Genomic DNA, 18,681 nt, shown 5'->3' on the forward strand with positions numbered 1-18,681 from the left:
ATTCCTGCTCCATTTGCCTCTTGGGCCAGCATCACCTGGTGCACAGCCATCCCACCTTCTCCAAAGCACTTTGCAAAGGAAAGTGCCCATGCCTCATCCTCCAGCCAGGGCTTTCAACTTCTCTTGCGAATACCTGCTACAAGAAGCTGAGGGGCAGACAGGTCCCAAGCAGGACATCTGGCTGCTGTGGGCTCCTGCAGAGCCAACAGCAGAACTTGTTTCCTGAATTTATCACTTGACCTCAAGTGCAGTTTTTCCTGGGAAGTGGAAGAGAGGAGCATCTTTCAAGCAAGGGTGGTGCCAAGTGCATCCAAAGGTTATTCTCCTTGTCCTGGAGAAGCCACCTTGCATGTAGATATCTCAGTGGCATGGAGACAGGTATCCACACAGGTGAGAATGTGGGTATTTTGTCAAAACTTTCCCTGTCCTGTCCAAGAGTTTCCTGAGCCCCCAGTCCCTTGCAGAATGAGGTTTGCTTGCTTTCTCATGGACAGGTATTTTTCTCCAGGCTTCCAGGTTGAGGAGAAAAAAAAATTTTCCCAGTCTGACTCCCTCTCTACTAGCTCCATCTGGAGGCTCCAAGAAAACTTGCACTGTAAAACTACTTTTATTTGTGTTTATTTATTTTATAATTTATTTAGGATTTGAGGTGGTCTTGGCACTGATGGTTATGGTTAACACACTTGAAAAAAGAAAGCATCTGTGCAATTAAGTTTATAAATTAATTAAAGATTCTGTAAAATCAAAACAATGGGCTTATTTGTGGCTAAGCTGAAGACTGCATCTCTATCTGTTCACTTCTCTATTTACCTCCAGTTACAGAGTTTTATTTTAGACAGCTGGCTGCTCAGCCTCTGTTCTAATTCAGCAGCATTTATCACGCTGCTTTGCAAAGCTGCCACTTAAAGAGCTGTTGGAATGTTGTTTTGTTTTTTTTTAACAAAATGTGTTACTTAAAATATCTGCTGTTTAAGCTGCAAATAGTTATAGTTATATAACTTCCTCTTTTATTACTACTGAGGTATAGCTATCCCCTAGGATTTGGAATTCTTGGAATACTTGGAATTCAAAATGTGTCTATAGATGTAAAAAGACCCCAAAGGACAGGAAATGGGGGTTGGGAGGTTGGAGGGGGAGGGGAGGAAGAAAAAAAGGAAATAATTCTAATAAGCTTATTCAGGACATCTTTCCTCAGGTTTGTAAATCCAGTGCTCTGACAGCACTTGCCAGAGAAGTTCTCCTGCCTTCCCTTGAGGAAAGTGAGATTCAAACCTATTGATTGGATGTGATGTGATGGCTTATAACTCTGCCCAGGGGTGAAGTTCTGTGGTGAGTACCAGTATAATGTTGATTTAGATTAATTTCTTAGATCTGGGGTTTCCAACTTCAGCTGAGTTACTGTAAGAAATCGCAGGAACAGCTGTACTGGGAGAATGATGATGCGAGACAAACTTGGAATCATTTTTTTGTTCATTTGGGGAAAAGCTTTACTTCTTTTCCCTCTCAAAAGAATTCTTCCTGGGAATGGAAAGCTGTCAAGAAAGCACAAAGAGATCAGATTAGCAGCCTGCCTTGTGCAGTTTCAGGAGCACGAAGGGAGGATTTGGGATGCAGGGATTTGGTGTTCCCCAACAAGGCATGCCAGCCAGGCTGAACAATTTCCAGCCTTCCCTGGGAGCCTTTCCGCTGACACAGACTCAGCCAGGAGCCCTAATATTCTCAGCTGCTCCATCTAGGAACCTTCCACAAGTGGATCCGACAATTCCAGCCCTAATTTCCCCTGGGATTTGTTTCTCAAAGAATGCTTGTATACACTCTCTCAGGAGTTGTTGCTTGGAGTCCTAGCTTTTGTTTTCTTGGAGAAGTAATCAATGTACTTGGAGAAGTAAAGAATGGATGTACAAGCCTTTTCTGCACAGAAAGACTTTGTGCCCTGGAAATACCTCATCAGTAACTGGAGAGTAACTTCCAATACAAAGAATATTCACCACGTGGTAGCTTGTGAGTAGCAGGATAGCAAAGCACTTGGACAATGAGCAGGTGAGAGATTTCCTGTTCAACTGGTTCATGGAAGTGTGGAGGGAACAGAAACAGTGCTTAAACTCAGCATGAGGTAAATGTCAGTGCAACTGTTAACTGGAGCTCAGTGCATCAGGAGAGATACTCTATCAAGTGCAGAGCTTACAATGGAAGCGTTCTAATACATGGTTAGAAGCATTACTTTACAAGAAATTAGTTGTCTCCTGCAGAAGGCTGCTTTAAAATAGCCATCAAAAAGCCCTGAAGAGCCAGATCTTCCAGATTTTCTTTCTTAAAGCTAATTCCTTACGTGGTGATTCCTTACACCTACAGTAGGTATGGCATAAAACACCAGCAGCATTTATCAACCCTTATTTATATTTATATTTATATTTATATTTATATTTATATTTATATTTATATTTATATTTATATTTATATTTATATTTATATTTATATTTATATTTATATTTATATTTATATTTATATTTATCAGGCATAGATGTGCACTTTTTCCTTAAGTCTTTTTACACCAAGTAACAGTATACACTGCAGCCATCTCCTGTAATATTCACTACAAAACCACCTTAATTTAAAATAAATTGTAGCATGGTAATTACTGCAATGAATTCCTTTGAGCCCTGAGCACATGTTGAAATGAGATTTTACTGACTTTCCATGGAACTGACAGAAGGCAGTCAACAAACACATTGGCAGCTTTTCTTCCCTCCCTAATTTCTGCAGAAGTGCCCAAACTGTCATGAAGACAGGTGCATGAAATTTTCTCCTCAAAATTAAACTCTAAGGGGCTCAGAGGAATGAGAAAAGCAGTGAAAAAATACAACTGTGTATACTTCCTGTCTATTTTTAAGACTGCAAAAATGTATAAATGCTTGCAACAGCTGCTTCATAAGCATTCATGGTGTTCACCCACTGTGCCCTGTGCTGCAGCACATTCCCATTTCCTGAAATGTTTCTCTCCCCTTTCAACTTTACATATAAGTCTCTGCTGCATCATTGTCACTGTACTTAAATCAGTACAGTAATGTTCTGACAGCAGACTTATTTTTATGGATAAGCTTACTGATGTTTGCTGATTTATTTTATATTCTGGCTGGTAAATCCTCAAAGAAACCATTCAATTTGCTTATAATTCAGTTTAACCTTTCCTTTTCTTGTCAAAAAGTTCTGTTTTTCAAATCCTCATTAAATGAAAACAAACCAAAAAAGAAAAATGAGATGACTCCAGATATGACAGACCAAGATTTACTTTAGTACAAGGCAAGAACTGCTATTAGAACAGGACAGACACCAACTCAGGCAAAGGGAAATGTTAATCATTACAAAAGCTAGTAATGCTTAAAGCTTAAACTAGTTTTCCTCAGTTTCCCAAAACAGGCTTTCAAGACTTTTTTATCTTGTACTATCAAACCGTGTTAGTTACATAACTAAAACATGCAAATAAAGTGCAACAGACTACTCTTAGCCATTATCTGATTGAACAACTTTTAATATTTCTACTGACAAACATTGTAAGCATAACCAGAGTGAAATGTATTTACTTGAAGTCTGTCCAGCGATGGACTCGGGTCACTGAACTATCAGTTCAAGGAGAATTACTAATTCCACTTTCAGCTGAGACAGAGGCTGCTGAAGTGATCATGGACTGGGACGTGTTCCAGTGGTGCCAAATTCTAACCAAAACTCAGATTGTGCGTTAGTAGCCAAGGCTGAGGCAAACAATTATCCTGTACCATACACAAAAGCAACTAGTATTGAACAGACAAAAACTTTGGTCAACAAACTAGTTTTACTTCTTTAATAATATTTTGCTAATAACTCAAGAGGCACGACAGTACCAGTAAGCATATGAACTTTAAAATGCACAATGGCCACAGACAGCTGGCTTGGATACAGTATTGGTGCTTGGTAGCAGACCTACAGACGGCTTTTCGATTCTTCCACTCTGAAATGATTTTGTATTTCCTCCTGACTTAGTCATGCACTGGAGAGGAATTCCACAGCAGTCTCCTTCTCTTCAGTTAACTCCTTAGCAGTAAGATCCATCTTCTCACGAGAAAAATCATTAATAGGAAGACCCTCAACAAACTTCCAGGTCTTGTCCTGATTGAAAACAAACAAATAAAAAGCCCTCCACGTAAGAACAGGCTTCATTCAGTCTGCATGAAAGAAACTTTGTGGCATAAGAACACAGCTAATGGCCCTAAGAACCACATCAGGCAGAAGTTAATTTTATTTCAGATAAAGAATGCAACCGGCACCAGCTAGTCATGTCAGATTGTACTTGTCTACCAGCACTTAGCTGACAATCAAGTTAACTTCACTTGGTTAATAAGAGTCCTCTCTGTGAAAGAGAGACTGCTAAACCCCCACATCCCAGAAACTGCAGTCCCACACTGCTACTAACAAGCTCACATGACAGCTTAATAGGTCTTGCAGAAGATATATGGGTTTAAATACAGCCTAGTTACCTTGATCACAACAGGGAATGAATATAGCAGGTCTTCAGGAACACCGTAAGAATTGCCATCAGAAATTACTCCCATTGAAACAAACTCCCCCTGAAATGAGAAAAGTCAGAGATAAAGACATTTTTCACTGCTAGAAGCAGGCCAAATTTTCAAGATTTTCTATATCCTTTATCTCTTTTGACACAACTTACTGCAGAAAAAAGATTCTTTCCTCTGAACACACAGACACTCGAGGTCAGGGAGGTGGGCACACAATGAAAGCATTAGCAAACAAGCACTTTAATAGCCACATCTTACCGCTGGAGTGCCAAACCAGATGTCTCTCACATGATCACAGATAGCTTTGGCAGCTGACATGGCACTGGACAGCTTCCTGGCCTTAATAACAGCTGCTCCACGTTGCTGAACAGTCTGCAATTAAGGAAAAAACCCAACCATAACTGAATTGTAAAGCAGCAAAACCACGGCTTGGGCTACATGCTGTTAGTAAATGCCATTGTTGTATGTAATTGTTTAATTTTATCAGCAAAGATACAGTTCTTTCACTAAACAAGCATAGTATACAAACTAGAAATATAATCTAAAAGAGTTTTGCCAACACAATTGCAGCAATGTTTCAGAGGCTCATTCCTCAACTTTACAGCTAGGACTACTCTCATACCAACCAGATGTCTCAAACTTTTCCCACCAGGAGACTTTGTGCATGTCAACAGTAGCAGCTGTCTCAAGCAACACACTGTCATTTAAGGTCTTCTGCTGAATACCAATGAGAAACACTTGCTGGTCTCAATCCTACAACACTTAATGCATACAATTTATTTAATTCCTGAAGATAGCTGAATCTACCTCATTATACTCAAGTTAATAGTTTCTAAATTTAATAGTTTTGGTAAAGCTTTATTCATCTAGGGGTTTAGTAACCCATTTCCCTTCATATTCCACTAAGGTAGCCTGTGCTCTTGATCAATTAATACCAGTATTTTGTTTTACTAACTTAGATTATTATTTATTACTACCCTACAATAAGACACTTGCAGGCATTTCCTAGATTTTTCAGACTCCTTTTCAGAAATGGTGCTGATGACACCACATATTTAGAATTGCAAATTGTGTGTGTGTGTGTCTGTGCACATGCATGAGCAGGGAAAGAGCTGCTGGCCTTTTCTGGTGGGTGGGGAGCATCAAAGGAATCATCCCACTTCATCTACAAAACTGCCCCAAAAAGTCACCATAGTGAAATGCCAAGGGTGTTCCTGTGTCACACAAGTTTCACATGAGAAATGTGATCAAAACTCTTTGTTGAATCATTTTAGCATTCCAGTTGGATTTTTCTAACGGAAGTTACGTAGACTTTCCAGCTTTTAATTTTCCAAGGGCAAATAACTGATAGGAACAAGATATCTGAAGATGTCTTATTCTAGTGAGAAAAATTTCAGATGAGGTTAGGAGAAAGCACAAGCACAGAATAACCATTAAAAAAAAGTTTTCTTACCAGGATAAAGTCTCCCTTCAGCCAGCTGTCATCTTTTATAGCTTCATAGACTCCAACTTCCTTTCCTTTCACATTTACCTTTGCATGGTTAACATCAGGATATTGAGTGGAGGAGTGGTTGCCCCAGATGATAACATTCTTCACATCATTAGCAGTCACACCAAGTTTCAGAGCAATCTAATTGGAAATTAAAGATGTCCATTGCATTGACTTCAGTTTCTCAATTTATAGGCTTCTTTGAAAGCATTGCTCTGTTTGTATTTAGCAGAGATAACACAATAGGCCCTTTTTTACCTGAGATTTGGCTCTGTTGTGATCCAAACGAGTTAAGCAGCTGAAGTTTTCCTTTGGTATGGATGGGGCTGACTTTGATGCAATCAGGCAGTTGGTATTTGCTGGATTCCCAACAACCACAACCTAAGAATGAAAAAATGAAAGATGAAGTGGGTATTTCTGCAAAACACCTCCCTTAAATACACTGCTTGGCCTTCAAAGAAGCTATCTAAAAGTTAAGTTTTCTAATCTCTTGGTTGTCTTCAGCAAGGTTGTTTTTTAAGTGTGTCATTCATAGTCACCCAATCTTCTATAACTGCACATAAAAATATTTTCGAGGTAGGTATTTTCTTTAACTTGACATCCAATGTGAAAGGGAACAAGACTTCTAGGGAGATTTGTATACTGACCTACAGCCTGGCTTCAAAACTCATGCTACCAGATACAGGGAGACACACCAAGCACTTTTAACCAACCACTTTTAAATACTTTCTGGACTGACTGCCACTGTTTTATATAATTGCTTTATAATTAAGAAAGCCAGAACAGTTACTTATCTCAATGTTCATAGGCAGTTAGAAGTAAAACATTGCCTCAACTTAGATCAATTTATTACTATGCAAAACTGATTTTTATTCATCCTTCATTTGTGCCTAGAATGACTTATGTCAAACTCCATATACTCTAAATCAAAAAAGCTGATCTGCAAACCTCCCTTTGTATTTCCCCTTTTGAAAGTGAGTTCAGTAAGTTTTCCACTACTCTGCAATAGTCATATTGATAGTTTCTATTCCAACTGGATAAAGCAGCAAACATGTCTTTAGAAGCCGTAGGAAGTTCATCAGCAGACATTAAAAAGTCAGTTACAAAGCACAGTCGGAGTCTGGGTCTGAGATTAAGAGCAGTGGGAGAGCAGCCACATGATCCCATTAACTGTGCTGAAGGAATCTGAGAGAGAACAATTAAAATCTTCTAATGCTCCAAGTGAGATGCAAACAACCTAAATAATACCGATTTTTGTGCAACTGTAATTCCATTGATCCTGAAGTTAAGGGTCATTATATTAAAGGACACAGATGGATATGAAGGAGGCAGCTGCATTTAGTTAATTCAGTTCTCCTAGAGAAGAGCGATAACATGCAAAAGACTGCTCTTTTTTTTTAATACAGTTTTATGGGGTTGCTTTTCAAATTGGTGGTAACCAGCTCAGAGTATGTGTAGAATACAGCAATACAATGTAGGACTCACCTTTTTCACCAAACAAATTAATGACTAAATCATCCACCTATTTAACATTCTGTTTCCTTCTACCCTTGACTGTTTTATGGTCTATTTTCCAGGGCATAAGGAAAGGAATGCCCACACTGAACCAGGCTCCTGCCTGTGCAACATTCTTCTACAATGTAACCAGATCTCTACATAGCAGAGAATTAATGTTTTAAATTCAGCTCCTATATTCACCTTGACAGTCTTTTTGGCATACTTGTCCAAGGCTGCACCCTGAGACTTGAAAATTTTCACATTTGCTTTGAGTAAATCCTTCCTCTCCATGCCCTCTCTCCTTGGCATGGAGCCAACCAGAATTGCTATGTCGAGGTCTTTGAATGCAACTTCCTCCTTGTCTGTTGGAATGACCTCTAAAAAAAAAAACAAAAGGGGGAAAAGAATTCAGCAAGATAAATACTCATGGCATAGTGCTAACAGAATATTCTTTTGTGCATAAACAGTATATAATCTAATCTGACGAGACCACCACCTTCCCCTTCCAAAAATACAAGTAATAGTCATTTGGCCCTACCTCCACAGATTAAATACATCCCAGTAAATGGGTTTTATATACAAATATTTATCTGAAGTGGAAAACACAGGAGAAATCTGTGTAAAAAGATACATTTCGTTTGCTTCTAAAAATATGTATATAAGTACATCTGCTTTTCTTTACTTTTACAATAAAATTTCAGTGGAAAGGACCAACACAAGTGAAGTTTTGCTGCCCCCTTACCAATTCAAAGCAGAGAAGGTTTGATTTGTACAAGAGCTGTTACCTACATGCTTTCTTTGTCACATGTTATATTAATCACAGTAACTCCTACTTGCTCCCTTTCTTCTGCTTGTTTAAACTATCAGAACTCAGCTTGTTTACATGGCTTGAGGATTTTTATCTTATATCTTTATACTGAAGATATTTTTAAGATTAAATTAGGGTTTTTTTTTTAATTTAAATTTTGAAATAAATATAATATACATAATATAGCAATGATATCTATATTTTCTGCCTGGGCCAGAATACAATGTACATATGCACAAGTATCTGACAATTCCTTGTTCAGGCTGAAAGCCCAGGATTAATGATATAAACCCTGGTATCTGCGTTGCCAATTCTGTTCACAAAAACTATTTGATGTCATTCTTCCTAGCTTACAGGCTAAGTTAAATTGATTATATTCCACAAAATACAAAACCAAGGAAGGATCATCTAAGATTTTCTTCTGCCTAACTTCCTGCCAGCTACAGGGACTCACAAATGCAAGAATTGTACTGCAGCATCTCATAGGTATAAGAAAAAATTGTTTTGTCCACCTCTGAGCAGTGGCAGAGCACAGTCCTGCAGCTCCATCACCACACCTTCCAGCACTGTCATCATAGGAGTGATGTCCAGCAGCACAAGAATAAGAGGCTGGAAAGAAAGAAAAGCTTTAGTGCAAGCTGGGCACAATGCATTTTGAAAATGAATTTGTCTTGTACTCAGCTGTTACCCCGTGCAAGATTTAAAACCCATTTGCAGAAAACAACCTCAGCACAACCAACATCTGACAGCTTGCATAACAGAGCAGAACTCCCATTTCCCCACTTAAGGAAGAAATTACTTCCACATTGGTAAACCATTCTGAGTGTCTGTGAGGAAACCAGTCCCAGGCACTGCAGTTCTGACATTCATTCATTCCTGTGCCAGCAGGAGCAGGGAGGTCATCCTTCCCCTGTACTTGGCACTGGTGAGGCCCCACCTCGAGTGCTGTGTCCAGCTCTGGCCCCTCAGTTTGGGAAGGACATTGAGATGCTTGAGCACATCTAGGGGAGGCAACGAGGCTGGAGAGGGGCTGGGAACACAAACCCTGTGAGGAATTTGGAGCTGGGGGTGCTCAGCCTGGAGAAAAGGAGACTCAGAGGTGACCTCAGCACTCCCCACAGCTCCTAAAAGGTGGCTGTGCTCAGGTGGGGTTGGGCTCCTTCTCCAGGCAGCACTGACAGAACCAGAACCACGTTGGATATTAGGGAAAAGTTTTTCACAGAAAGGGTGATAAAGTTCTGGAATGGCTGCCTGGGGAGGTGGTGGAGTCCCCATCCCTGGGTGTGTTTAACAAAGCCTGGATGTGGCACTGGGTGCCAGGGTTGAGTTGAGGTGTTGGGGCTGGGTTGGACTCGATGATCTTGAAGGTCTCTTCCACCCTGGTCATTCTGGGAATTCTGTGTGGGAGTTACCTGGTCTTTGCCGAAGACATCGCCCTTGGCAATGCTGTAGAGGAGGGAGTAAGCAATCTGCCCAGCTGCTCCAGTCACCAGCACTCTGACAGGCTCACCCTGCAAGGAAATGACACAGCCTTACCCACAGCTCCACACAGCCTCACACCAGTTAAAAGCTAAGTTACTGCAGCAAGAACGTTATGATTATTTAACCTTGGATGAAAGTGTGTGCCTAAAGGTGGATCAGCCCCAGCTCCTGAGATCACACTTCTGGTTCTGCCAGCAAGAACCACCAGCAATTTCCCTGTTGGTTTTACAGAAACATACCACAGCTGCAAAAAGGATCCTTAAGAATTGCTTCTGGAAATCTTGCAGAATGCCAGCAATAATTATGTATTTGAAAAATGTTGCATTCCCTTCAACACTGCCTTGTTAACATAAAGACAATACAACATACACCCCACCCATTCATACTTGAAATTTACTACAGAAGTTTCACAAGCTGTGGCACTTGACTGGTTTTCAGATTCTTCCAATTTCAAGGGCTGTTCCCATTAAGCACTTTGAATGCTTATTTGCAAGCAAAGACTTAATGAATGACAGAAACCAAAGAATCTAGTGGACTTAAAACTACTGCCTCCCTGAACTGCTACGCAAAAATTTAACTAATCCACAGACAAAAGCTACATTATGAACAAATACAGACATTACTATCCATAATACAACTGTCTTTTGTCAAACTGCCCCAGAACTCCAAAAGATTGGGAGAAGACTGCCAAAATGCTACTATATTGCAAATGAGAGGGGAATAAGGGCTTGCCCTGTAGCAAAATGACACTTTGTTAAGCAGAACCGGGACTGGGAGAAATCCAAATGTTATTTAATATTGAAAATTAAAGGCTGTGAGAGTTTGGGTTGGTCAGTCTGGAGAAGAAAAGGTACCAAAGTGGCTTTCCAATGCTAAAAGGGGACTTATACAAAGAGTAGGACAAACTTCTTGTAGGGCCTGTTATGAAATGACAAGGGGCAACAGTTCTAAAATTAAAAGAGGACAGACCAAGATAAGAAATAAATACTTTACAATAAGGATGGTGAAACACTGGCACAGATTGTCCAGATAAGTGGTGGTTGCCCCACCCCTTGAAATATTCAAGGTCAAATTGGACAGATCTCTGAAAAACTTGGTCTTGTTGAAGATGTCCCTGCCAAATGCAGGGAGGTGGACCAATGACGTTTCAAAGTTTGTTCAAACCCAAAGCATTCTATGATTCTATCAAAATGGTCCACGTGGCAGAGGACATGAATAACCCAGTATTTTGTAAACCTGTGATTTGTATTTCCCTTTTTCTTTAGAGGCAAGAGGGCTGAGGCAGATTGTGCTAGGACAGGAACAAGCAGACTGACCAGCCTGCTGGAATGCCAAGCCCACTTCTTCAGAAAATTAAAAGATGATCATTTGAGATACAGACTAGGCATAACTGAATGTGAAAGAAGTGATTTAATTGCATTCTGGGCTACATTATGAAAAGCTGCAGAGCAAAGACATGCCTTGCACTCAGTGCTGGTGATATTGCAGATGGAATACTGAGCCCAATTCTGAAAACCTGAGTTCTGTATGGTTCTGGGGCCTGTAAGGTGAGGCTGAGGGTGCTGGACATAGTCTGCAAAGGCAGAGGATAAGGGGGATCTAACAGCAGACCACCACAACTTCACAGAGAAAAATAACACTGCTCCCAACACCTCTCAGCAGTGGCAGAACAGGGTGCAACAGCTACAAATTAAGAGAAAAACTCTTGATTGTGTGGTACTGCTGCAGCAGAACAGGGTACCCAGAGGGTCTGTATAAGCTTCATCCCCGGCAGTTTCCAAGGCCCAGACCAAACCACCTATGACATGATCTATCAGTCAAAAGTCTGCCTGGCAGGCTGGATTAGAGAACTTCCAGGCATGGAGCAAGAAAGAAGGCAGACTCTATGACCTCTACAGATCCCTTCCAACCAGGATTCCTGTCACTGATATTTATAGGAAAACCATGTGGGGCTTCCAGTGTATTCTCTCTGCACAAGTGACCAGCCAAGCACACTAGTGTTAGATAATTTAAAAAATTAGGCTACCTACCCCATTTTATCACATACTAGATAAAATCAGAGCATAATGATGAAGGTAAACTACTAAAGTCACAGATTTAGACCTGGCCTTCATTATGGGAATGATTCTTTAAATATCTAATTACCCAGCTGCCCGTTACATGGTGTTGAAGTGCATTATTATTTTTTGAACTCGTCCTACTATGAGTTACACCCCTCTAACTTCATCCAAACTCCACTATGAGGGGAAGGAGAGTAGACAATCAATTCTTGGTGGTTTAAATCTCAAAAATAATTCTGGTACTCTATTCTTGAGCAGGGAAATGTACCCTAACATCTAAATGATGATGGGCAGCATGGATTTAGATGCATATCGAATTTTCAAGCCAACTCTTCAGCATGTTTCTAAGAATCTACATTTTATTTATATAAATGGAACAATGAACACTCTTTTAAGGCAGCTAACCACATTAGTTAGTAAAATAAGTACTGAAAAGTTACAGTGCTGCAAAACCTTGGCTTGGCAAAATCCCCATCATATAAAAAAGTGATCCTGTGCTAAGCTATTCCAGAACCCACACAGGTAGCAGCAAAACATGTTTTCTTTATATTTATACAGTATCTGAAATCACTTGTGAATTGATTTCAGAATTTCCAGTGAATAGAAGAAAGATTTTAAGGTTCTTTCTTCTAAAGTAGTGTCACAAAAGGGGGAAAGGAAAAGCGATTTTTTTTTCCCAGTCTATGAATTTTATAAGCCAGTCTGATTAAAACATAAAAAATGCCAATTTATCCACTAGCATTATGGTGGATAAGCATAACAACAGGAAAGGGAAGGAGTAGAAGATAAAAAAGTAAGAAGTAGGACTATTTATTATTTTTTTACTGAGACAAACTTAGCATTTAGTCTCTTAAAAAAACCTCAAACCTTCTGTCATGACTCAGCTCCTCCTTCTCAACATAATTATGTTTGCTTACTACCATCTTTCCCGTTGTCCCTCATTTGGGGCTGGAGGAGGAAAACACACAAGCTAAAATAAGGTGAAGAGTGCAGCCTACTTGTCTTTTCTTTCCAAACCTTCAGTACATTGGATTCAGTGCATTCCCCAAACCTTTCTACCCCTGCACCAATTGTGTGGATTTAGCATCAAACAAACTTCCATGCTCTCTCTTAAACCCAGAAGCTGGATTAACAAACCAAAAACATTCTGCTGCTTACAAAATGTGGATAACCCTCACCAAAAAAACCTTACATCTCATATTAAAACTGGCCTCACTGAGTGTCTGAGGCTACTTTTAGAGAGATGAGAAGCTCCCCAACAGAAGTTGTAGGTTCCAGACATTCATGTCCAGACACTTTAACCCGTGACTTGGCTCCTGCAGGGCTTTCATGCTGTGGTAACTGCAGGGGTGACCTTTACTCACTCTCAGGTATACAGGAACTAGAGGACAAATTAAGCAACAACCAGCTGAACTATTTTGTTCCAAAGCCTTCCCCACTCCACATTCAACCGATGCAGAGTTATAAAGCTTTAGGAAAATAAAAGAGTAGCAGAAGTAATGATAAGAAGGATGAGGGAAAAAAAGCCCCAGCAACTGACCATTGCATCCTCACATACCCTTCTTCATCTAATCCACAAAATGTAGGATCTCTCCCCCTCCTAAACTACCACAGATGAAAGCAAAGCCTCCAATATCAAGTTAGGAATTTGAGGTCTTAACGCCCTCCCCACACACTCTGGTTTAAGAACTCAGAGCCTCCGTTATTTCTGTGATTACAGCTGGTATCAGCAGACCCCAAACATTTGTGCCATACCTGCAAACAGCACTGCACTGCAAAACTGATTCAGGAGGTTACAAAGGTAAGTAGAAGATAACTCACAACCTATTAAATGTTGTGACAGGAACATCCTGACTACACAAGTGATAGACTTTGCATTGGTAATTGCAGTTATGAGAGATCTCTATACAGATTATTGCTGATAAGCTTGTCTATAAAATACCACCAGCTTAACGTTATTCCTGAATATTGAATGCTATTCCAGCCAACTAAGCTATCCCACCTTGCTTTACAATAATTACTTAATCATTAAAATATATTTTTATCTCTTCCAAAGTCTAGAGTCTGCCTAAGGAACTTTCCCTTTGCTCTCCCTTCTTTAAAGCAGAGATGTGGGGACAAGAAACAGGATTGGAAACGGAGCAGAAAGTCTCAGCAAGGCAGCTGTGCACTTGAAGAACACCAGCAGTGCAGTGGTTCAGAGACCAAAGCAATTCCAAGGGCATTCCTTCCTCAAGGAATGACCTTGACACAGGTACCCTGTAAAACTTTTTCCATTTCATTGACCTAATGGTGCTTGCACTGATAGATGATTTTATTTCAGAAATTTAAAGCCTCTGCCCAACTCCACATGAAAAGTCTGGACATCAAAGTTCTTGTGAGACCAGCCCATCCATGTCAGCTCATCAATCTCAATGCTTTGAGAGTTCACATGCAAACTAGAGCTTGCTGTCATGTTGTCACTCCTGCAAATCCCCATTTTAAATAGAAAGAGTGGAAAATAAGGATACAATTTACAGATTTCGATCTTTTTAGGGTATAGCTGAAATTAGCTAGTTTCAGAGCATGCAAGCATCCTTTCTACAGCAAAATACTAAAAGTGAAGGTTTGCGTAACAGGGCATTGAGTCTAGAAAAACACAGAGATATTTTCATGCCTAGAAAGGAAAGCAAGGTCTCTGTGCAGGTTTATATATCTATATGTACACACAGAAAAGCAGAGCACTGCAGCTCACCTCTGTAACCTCAGTGCAGAACTCGAAGGACTCCCTGACAATCTAGAGAGTCTGAACAAACAGCTGGATTTCCGACAGCAAGCAGGAGCCAATAAAGACATTGCACAAGCACTTTCCCTTGAGCTAACACAGAACCGCACCAAAACCTTTCAGGAGCGAAGGCGCTGCCAGCCCCCGCGTCCCGAGGGCGATGTCGCAGCCTGGGCGCTGGGAAAGGGCTCGATCGGCCCTTGGAGCGGGAGCCCAGCGCGGGGAGCTCGCTGCGCTCCCGCGGGGGCACAGCGCGCCCTCCCCGCAGGGCCTGGGGCAGGAGAGGCTCAGCCGCCGCCAGGCCGGCACCGACCCCGCGTCCCCGCCCGAAGGTCACCGCGGCGCGGCTCCGCGGGGCGCCGCCGGGCCCGGCCGCTCCGGTGCCACCGCCAGGTCACCCCTGCCCCTCACTGCCCGGCCCTCCCAGGAGCGGCGCGGCCCGGCGGGGGAGGCGACGCCATTTCGGGGTCACCTCCTCAGCCCTGCCCCGAGCCGAAGGAGCCCGAGGGGAGCGGTAGCGCCGCGGGCCCGGTACCGACCATGTCTGCGGGAGCTGCGGGTCCGCTCGCTGCTCGGGGTCACCTCTGCGGCGCGACTGCGGCCGTGGCAGCGCTGCGCCGAGATGCCGTGAGGAGGCGGGGCGCTCGGCTGCGCGCCGCCGCCTGGGGCTTGTAGTCCTGGTCGCCGCCAGCTAGCGCTGCTCCCCTGCCGGAGAGAACTACAATTCCCATCGTGCCTGGGGGCGGCGCGGCGCGCCCCCGCACGCCATTGGCGGTTGCTTCTCCCCACCTCGCCCCATTCATTGAAGAGCCGCGCGGCCGCGAGGGGTGGGGGCTGCGGCAGGCGCGGGCTTCTCGGGCGGCGCACGCGCGCTCGGCGGGGAGGGGGCGGCGGCGGCGCATGCGCGGGGGGCGGCGCGCGCGGTTGCTGAGGCGACGCGCGGGACAGGCCCCGGTGCCGGCGGCGCGCCCGCCCCGCCGCCTCGGAGCGCTCGGTGGGTGCGAGAGCGAGTGCGCGGCCGGCCCTGCCCTGCCCTGCCCTGCCCGAAATCCCCCCGGGGATCCCGGAGCCGCGAGCCCGGGGCGGGCAGAGCGTTCCCCTCGCGTTCCCCGCGCGCTTCCCTCCCGCCGCCTCCTCTGGGGAGCTGCGGGCGCGCTCCCGCGGCCCCGCGCCTCATGCGGCCCCGCGCCTCATGCGGTCCCGCCATCCCGCTGCTTGGTCCTTTCCTTTTGGTTTTCAGGGAAAGCTGGGAGCTTACCTGTGCTGTTCCGCTGGTAGAGCTGCGTGGCTAAGCTAGCGATCGTTTGTACAAAAATAAAGCTGCTCCTTGACTTGTATTTCGAATTGTTGAGTGGAGTAAATTCCTTTGGTCTGGCTGTGACGGAGGCTGGTACCGGCATAAATCAGAGCAGAGCTTCATCAGCTCTGCTTAGGATGCAAAGGGTGGGCTTGGGCAGCACGGTTGATTTTTCTTTTCCCGCAGGTCCTGACAGGTTTCCCTGTTAATTTTCTGCAGGTCTCCCTTGTCCCAGTGCTTTTCTGCAGGATTAGTTTGAAATCTTACTCTAATCCTTATAGTAGGTATTAAAAAAACCCAAAAAAACAATCTAAGGAACATGTATACTGAGGCAATTTGAAATCTGACTTCAGTCCTTATAGATATGAACAAGATCTATTAAAACTGTGTTTTAGAAAATTAATACAGGGTTGAAGTTTTTTGGGGGTTTTTTTTGTTTTGTTTTGTCTTTTTGGGTGTTTTTTTTTTTGTTTTTTTTTTATTCCTGGTGCTGATGTTCCAAACATAATTTTTTAAAACATCAATGTAAGGAGGAGCATGTATACTGAAGCAATTTGAAGTCTTACTCTAGTCTTTCTATTAAAGAGGAGCACAGGGCTGGCTTGCTGGGAAGCAGAGGGAATCTTGGCAAGGAGGAGGGAACTTGTTGAACACAGAATTTCTCAGTGTGGCCTAAGATGCTTTACCCTGGTGACTCAACCTTTTCTGCACCCAGACTTAATTAACACTATTTAAGACGGTATAAGATTTAAATATACACAAAATCTGATGTGGACCCACATAAGGTGATTTCCACTGACCATAATTGGTTCAGTTTAATTGATTTCTTATCAATTTTCAATTAAATCGATGTTAGCAGCCTGTAAACTGATTTGTCTGTGTCAGCATAACAGATTTTATTGATTTAATGGATTTCAGTTAAGAGCTTAACTTGAAGCTTTCAATTTTTTTTCTGTAGGTAAGACTTTTCCTATTCTTGCTCCTTTTTTGCCCAAGCTTGTGCTCCTGGAATTATTTGTAGTTGGAGATAACAACAGATCTTGTTACTTTGTGTTGAAAGTGATTTGTTTTGATGTCAATGCTTTTGTTTGTCACAAGCATGTTTTTCAGTTTATTTTCAATCCCAGTATAATTAGTCCAAGTTGGACTCAGTTGTTGTCTGTGCTGATTAACTGAAGATATTTTAAAATGTTGCCTTTTATGAATGTGATGTAATTTTTAAAGTCAGCTTAAACTGACTTTACAGTTCTAGTATTACAGTTACTACCTTATTATTACAGTGACTACTGCAGTTATTACTTTACAGTTCAAACTCAACAGTATTTCCTTCTTAAATTTTGTTTCTATTTGTTAAGCTTTGATGTTTTCCAAGCAAAATTTAAATGTAATTAAAAAAAAATATTCCTTAATTCTCCCCAGTGTTTCATTAATATGAGGCTTTCATGTAGCACTGTAAGCCAAAAAGCTGCATAAATAGAAACATGACGTGCAAATGAAGTAATGGAAATTCAGTGTGCATGTGAATTGGGCTCTTGGCTAACTTTCAAATACACTGCAATTTTTGCACTCAAAAGATACTGAATTACGTAGAAATCGGTAATTAAACAACACACTGAAGTATTCAGATGTTTTAATCTCCATTTTCAGGGGATTAAGTATTATTTTTCAAGGCAACTAGTAGTTTTGAAGGGTGCTCTGCCAGAATTGTCTCTTAATTTTTTAAAAAAATATTTTTAAATGAATTATTCTCTCTTAACAGATGGCTGTGTTCTTTAACTGTATTTTGGATGGGATTATCTTTTATTTCATTGCCATCTATAGAAACTGATTAATATTTTTAGGTAAGTCCTTACACTTACTTTTCAATAATTTGTGAAGTTTTCTTTTTATCATTCTCTCTATGTCTAATACAGGTTTTTTATCTTACGCATTTACTTACAATTGTTGTTACCAAGTCATGTCTCTTGTAACTAAGTCTGTGTGATATAATTAACATTTAAAATGCACAAGACTATGTAAGAAAAATTAACTATGTAATGGCCAGGTTCAAACTTAGAAATGCTAGAATTGAAATAGTTTTGTAGATCTCTTCTGCATTCTGGTCCAAGGGAATAATAGTAAGAGATTTTTCCAGAAAAAATGTAAAACATTACCAAAAAATACTGAAATAGAATTAAGAGGATCAAAAGTTATTTTGTAAAGTATGTGAGAAATCTATAATAAATTTAAAAAAATATATAGATATGAACAAGAACTATTAAAATTGTGGTTTAGAAAATTAATACAGGGTTGTTTGTTTGTTTGTTTTTTTTTTTTTATTCCTGGTGCTGATGTCTCAAACATAATTTTTCACTGTTCAGTTCTAAACTTCAGTTATGTAGTACTGCATGGACCTTAAATGTCAGGGAGAAACTAATCTATTAATTCCATTTATAATTCAGATTTTGTTTTGCTGATTTTGCTGATTCCATTTATTATCCAGATTTTGTTTTCTCTTTCTTTCTAAAAGAGAATTTTTACCTTGTATGGAAGTGGTTTAATTTTTTTATTGCTTGTTTTTAATTTCGTAACAGCTTAGTTGTTTTTTTAATTAAAATTGGGTAATTATCATTAATTGATTTCTACAGCCTTCAGCATCTTTCTAACAGGTAGCTAGGATGTAATAACACATCCTGTGCTCTTGTGCCTGCTGCCTGTGAAGAGACACAAATGATCTGTAGCTTGCATGTAATAT

At 41.3% G+C, this 18,681-nt stretch overlaps 2 protein-coding genes across 14 annotated transcripts in view; one reads left to right on the forward strand and one right to left on the reverse strand.

Annotated features, from left to right (window-relative positions):
* The first annotated feature begins 429 nt into the window (after positions 1–429).
* The window catches only part of WDPCP (WD repeat containing planar cell polarity effector), a 164,685-nt gene continuing 146,433 nt past the window's right edge, over positions 430–18,681 (forward strand). For 9 of the 13 annotated variants that reach the window (XM_085576149.1, XM_085576150.1, XM_085576145.1 and 6 more), the window contains exons 1-2: positions 15,571–15,644; positions 17,707–17,788. The gene's annotated coding sequence lies outside the window, so the exon portion shown is untranslated. Of the gene's footprint in view, positions 1,330–9,850; positions 14,141–15,570; positions 15,645–17,706; positions 17,789–18,681 lie in introns of those variants that run through there. The other 4 variants (XM_085576151.1, XM_085576146.1, XM_085576153.1 and 1 more) reach the window with 2 other exon arrangements.
* MDH1 (malate dehydrogenase 1) lies at positions 3,272–15,247 on the reverse strand. Its single transcript, XM_021555837.3, has 9 exons — positions 15,190–15,247; positions 9,757–9,855; positions 8,857–8,953; positions 7,738–7,913; positions 6,298–6,420; positions 6,004–6,180; positions 4,809–4,922; positions 4,512–4,601; positions 3,272–4,143 (listed from the first exon to the last, which is right to left on the reverse strand). Exons 1-9 carry the CDS (start codon positions 15,190–15,192, stop codon positions 4,018–4,020), a joined length of 1,005 nt encoding a protein of 334 aa, XP_021411512.1. The 5' UTR covers positions 15,193–15,247; the 3' UTR covers positions 3,272–4,017.

Source organism: Lonchura striata, chromosome 3 (genome assembly GCF_050655825.1).
Source record: "Lonchura striata isolate lonStrDom1 chromosome 3, ASM5065582v1, whole genome shotgun sequence".
Lineage (NCBI taxonomy): Eukaryota > Metazoa > Chordata > Aves > Passeriformes > Estrildidae > Lonchura > Lonchura striata.

Coding starts and splice junctions, on each gene's coding strand:
- MDH1 (XM_021555837.3), bottom strand. Junction 7,914..8,856: donor TGCTCTGCCACTGCTCAGAG/GTGGACAAAACA, acceptor TTTTTTTTTTAG/AGGTCATTCCAACAGACAAG. Junction 4,602..4,808: donor TCTGGTTTGGCACTCCAGCG/GTAAGATGTGGC, acceptor TTCTCATTTCAG/GGGGAGTTTGTTTCAATGGG.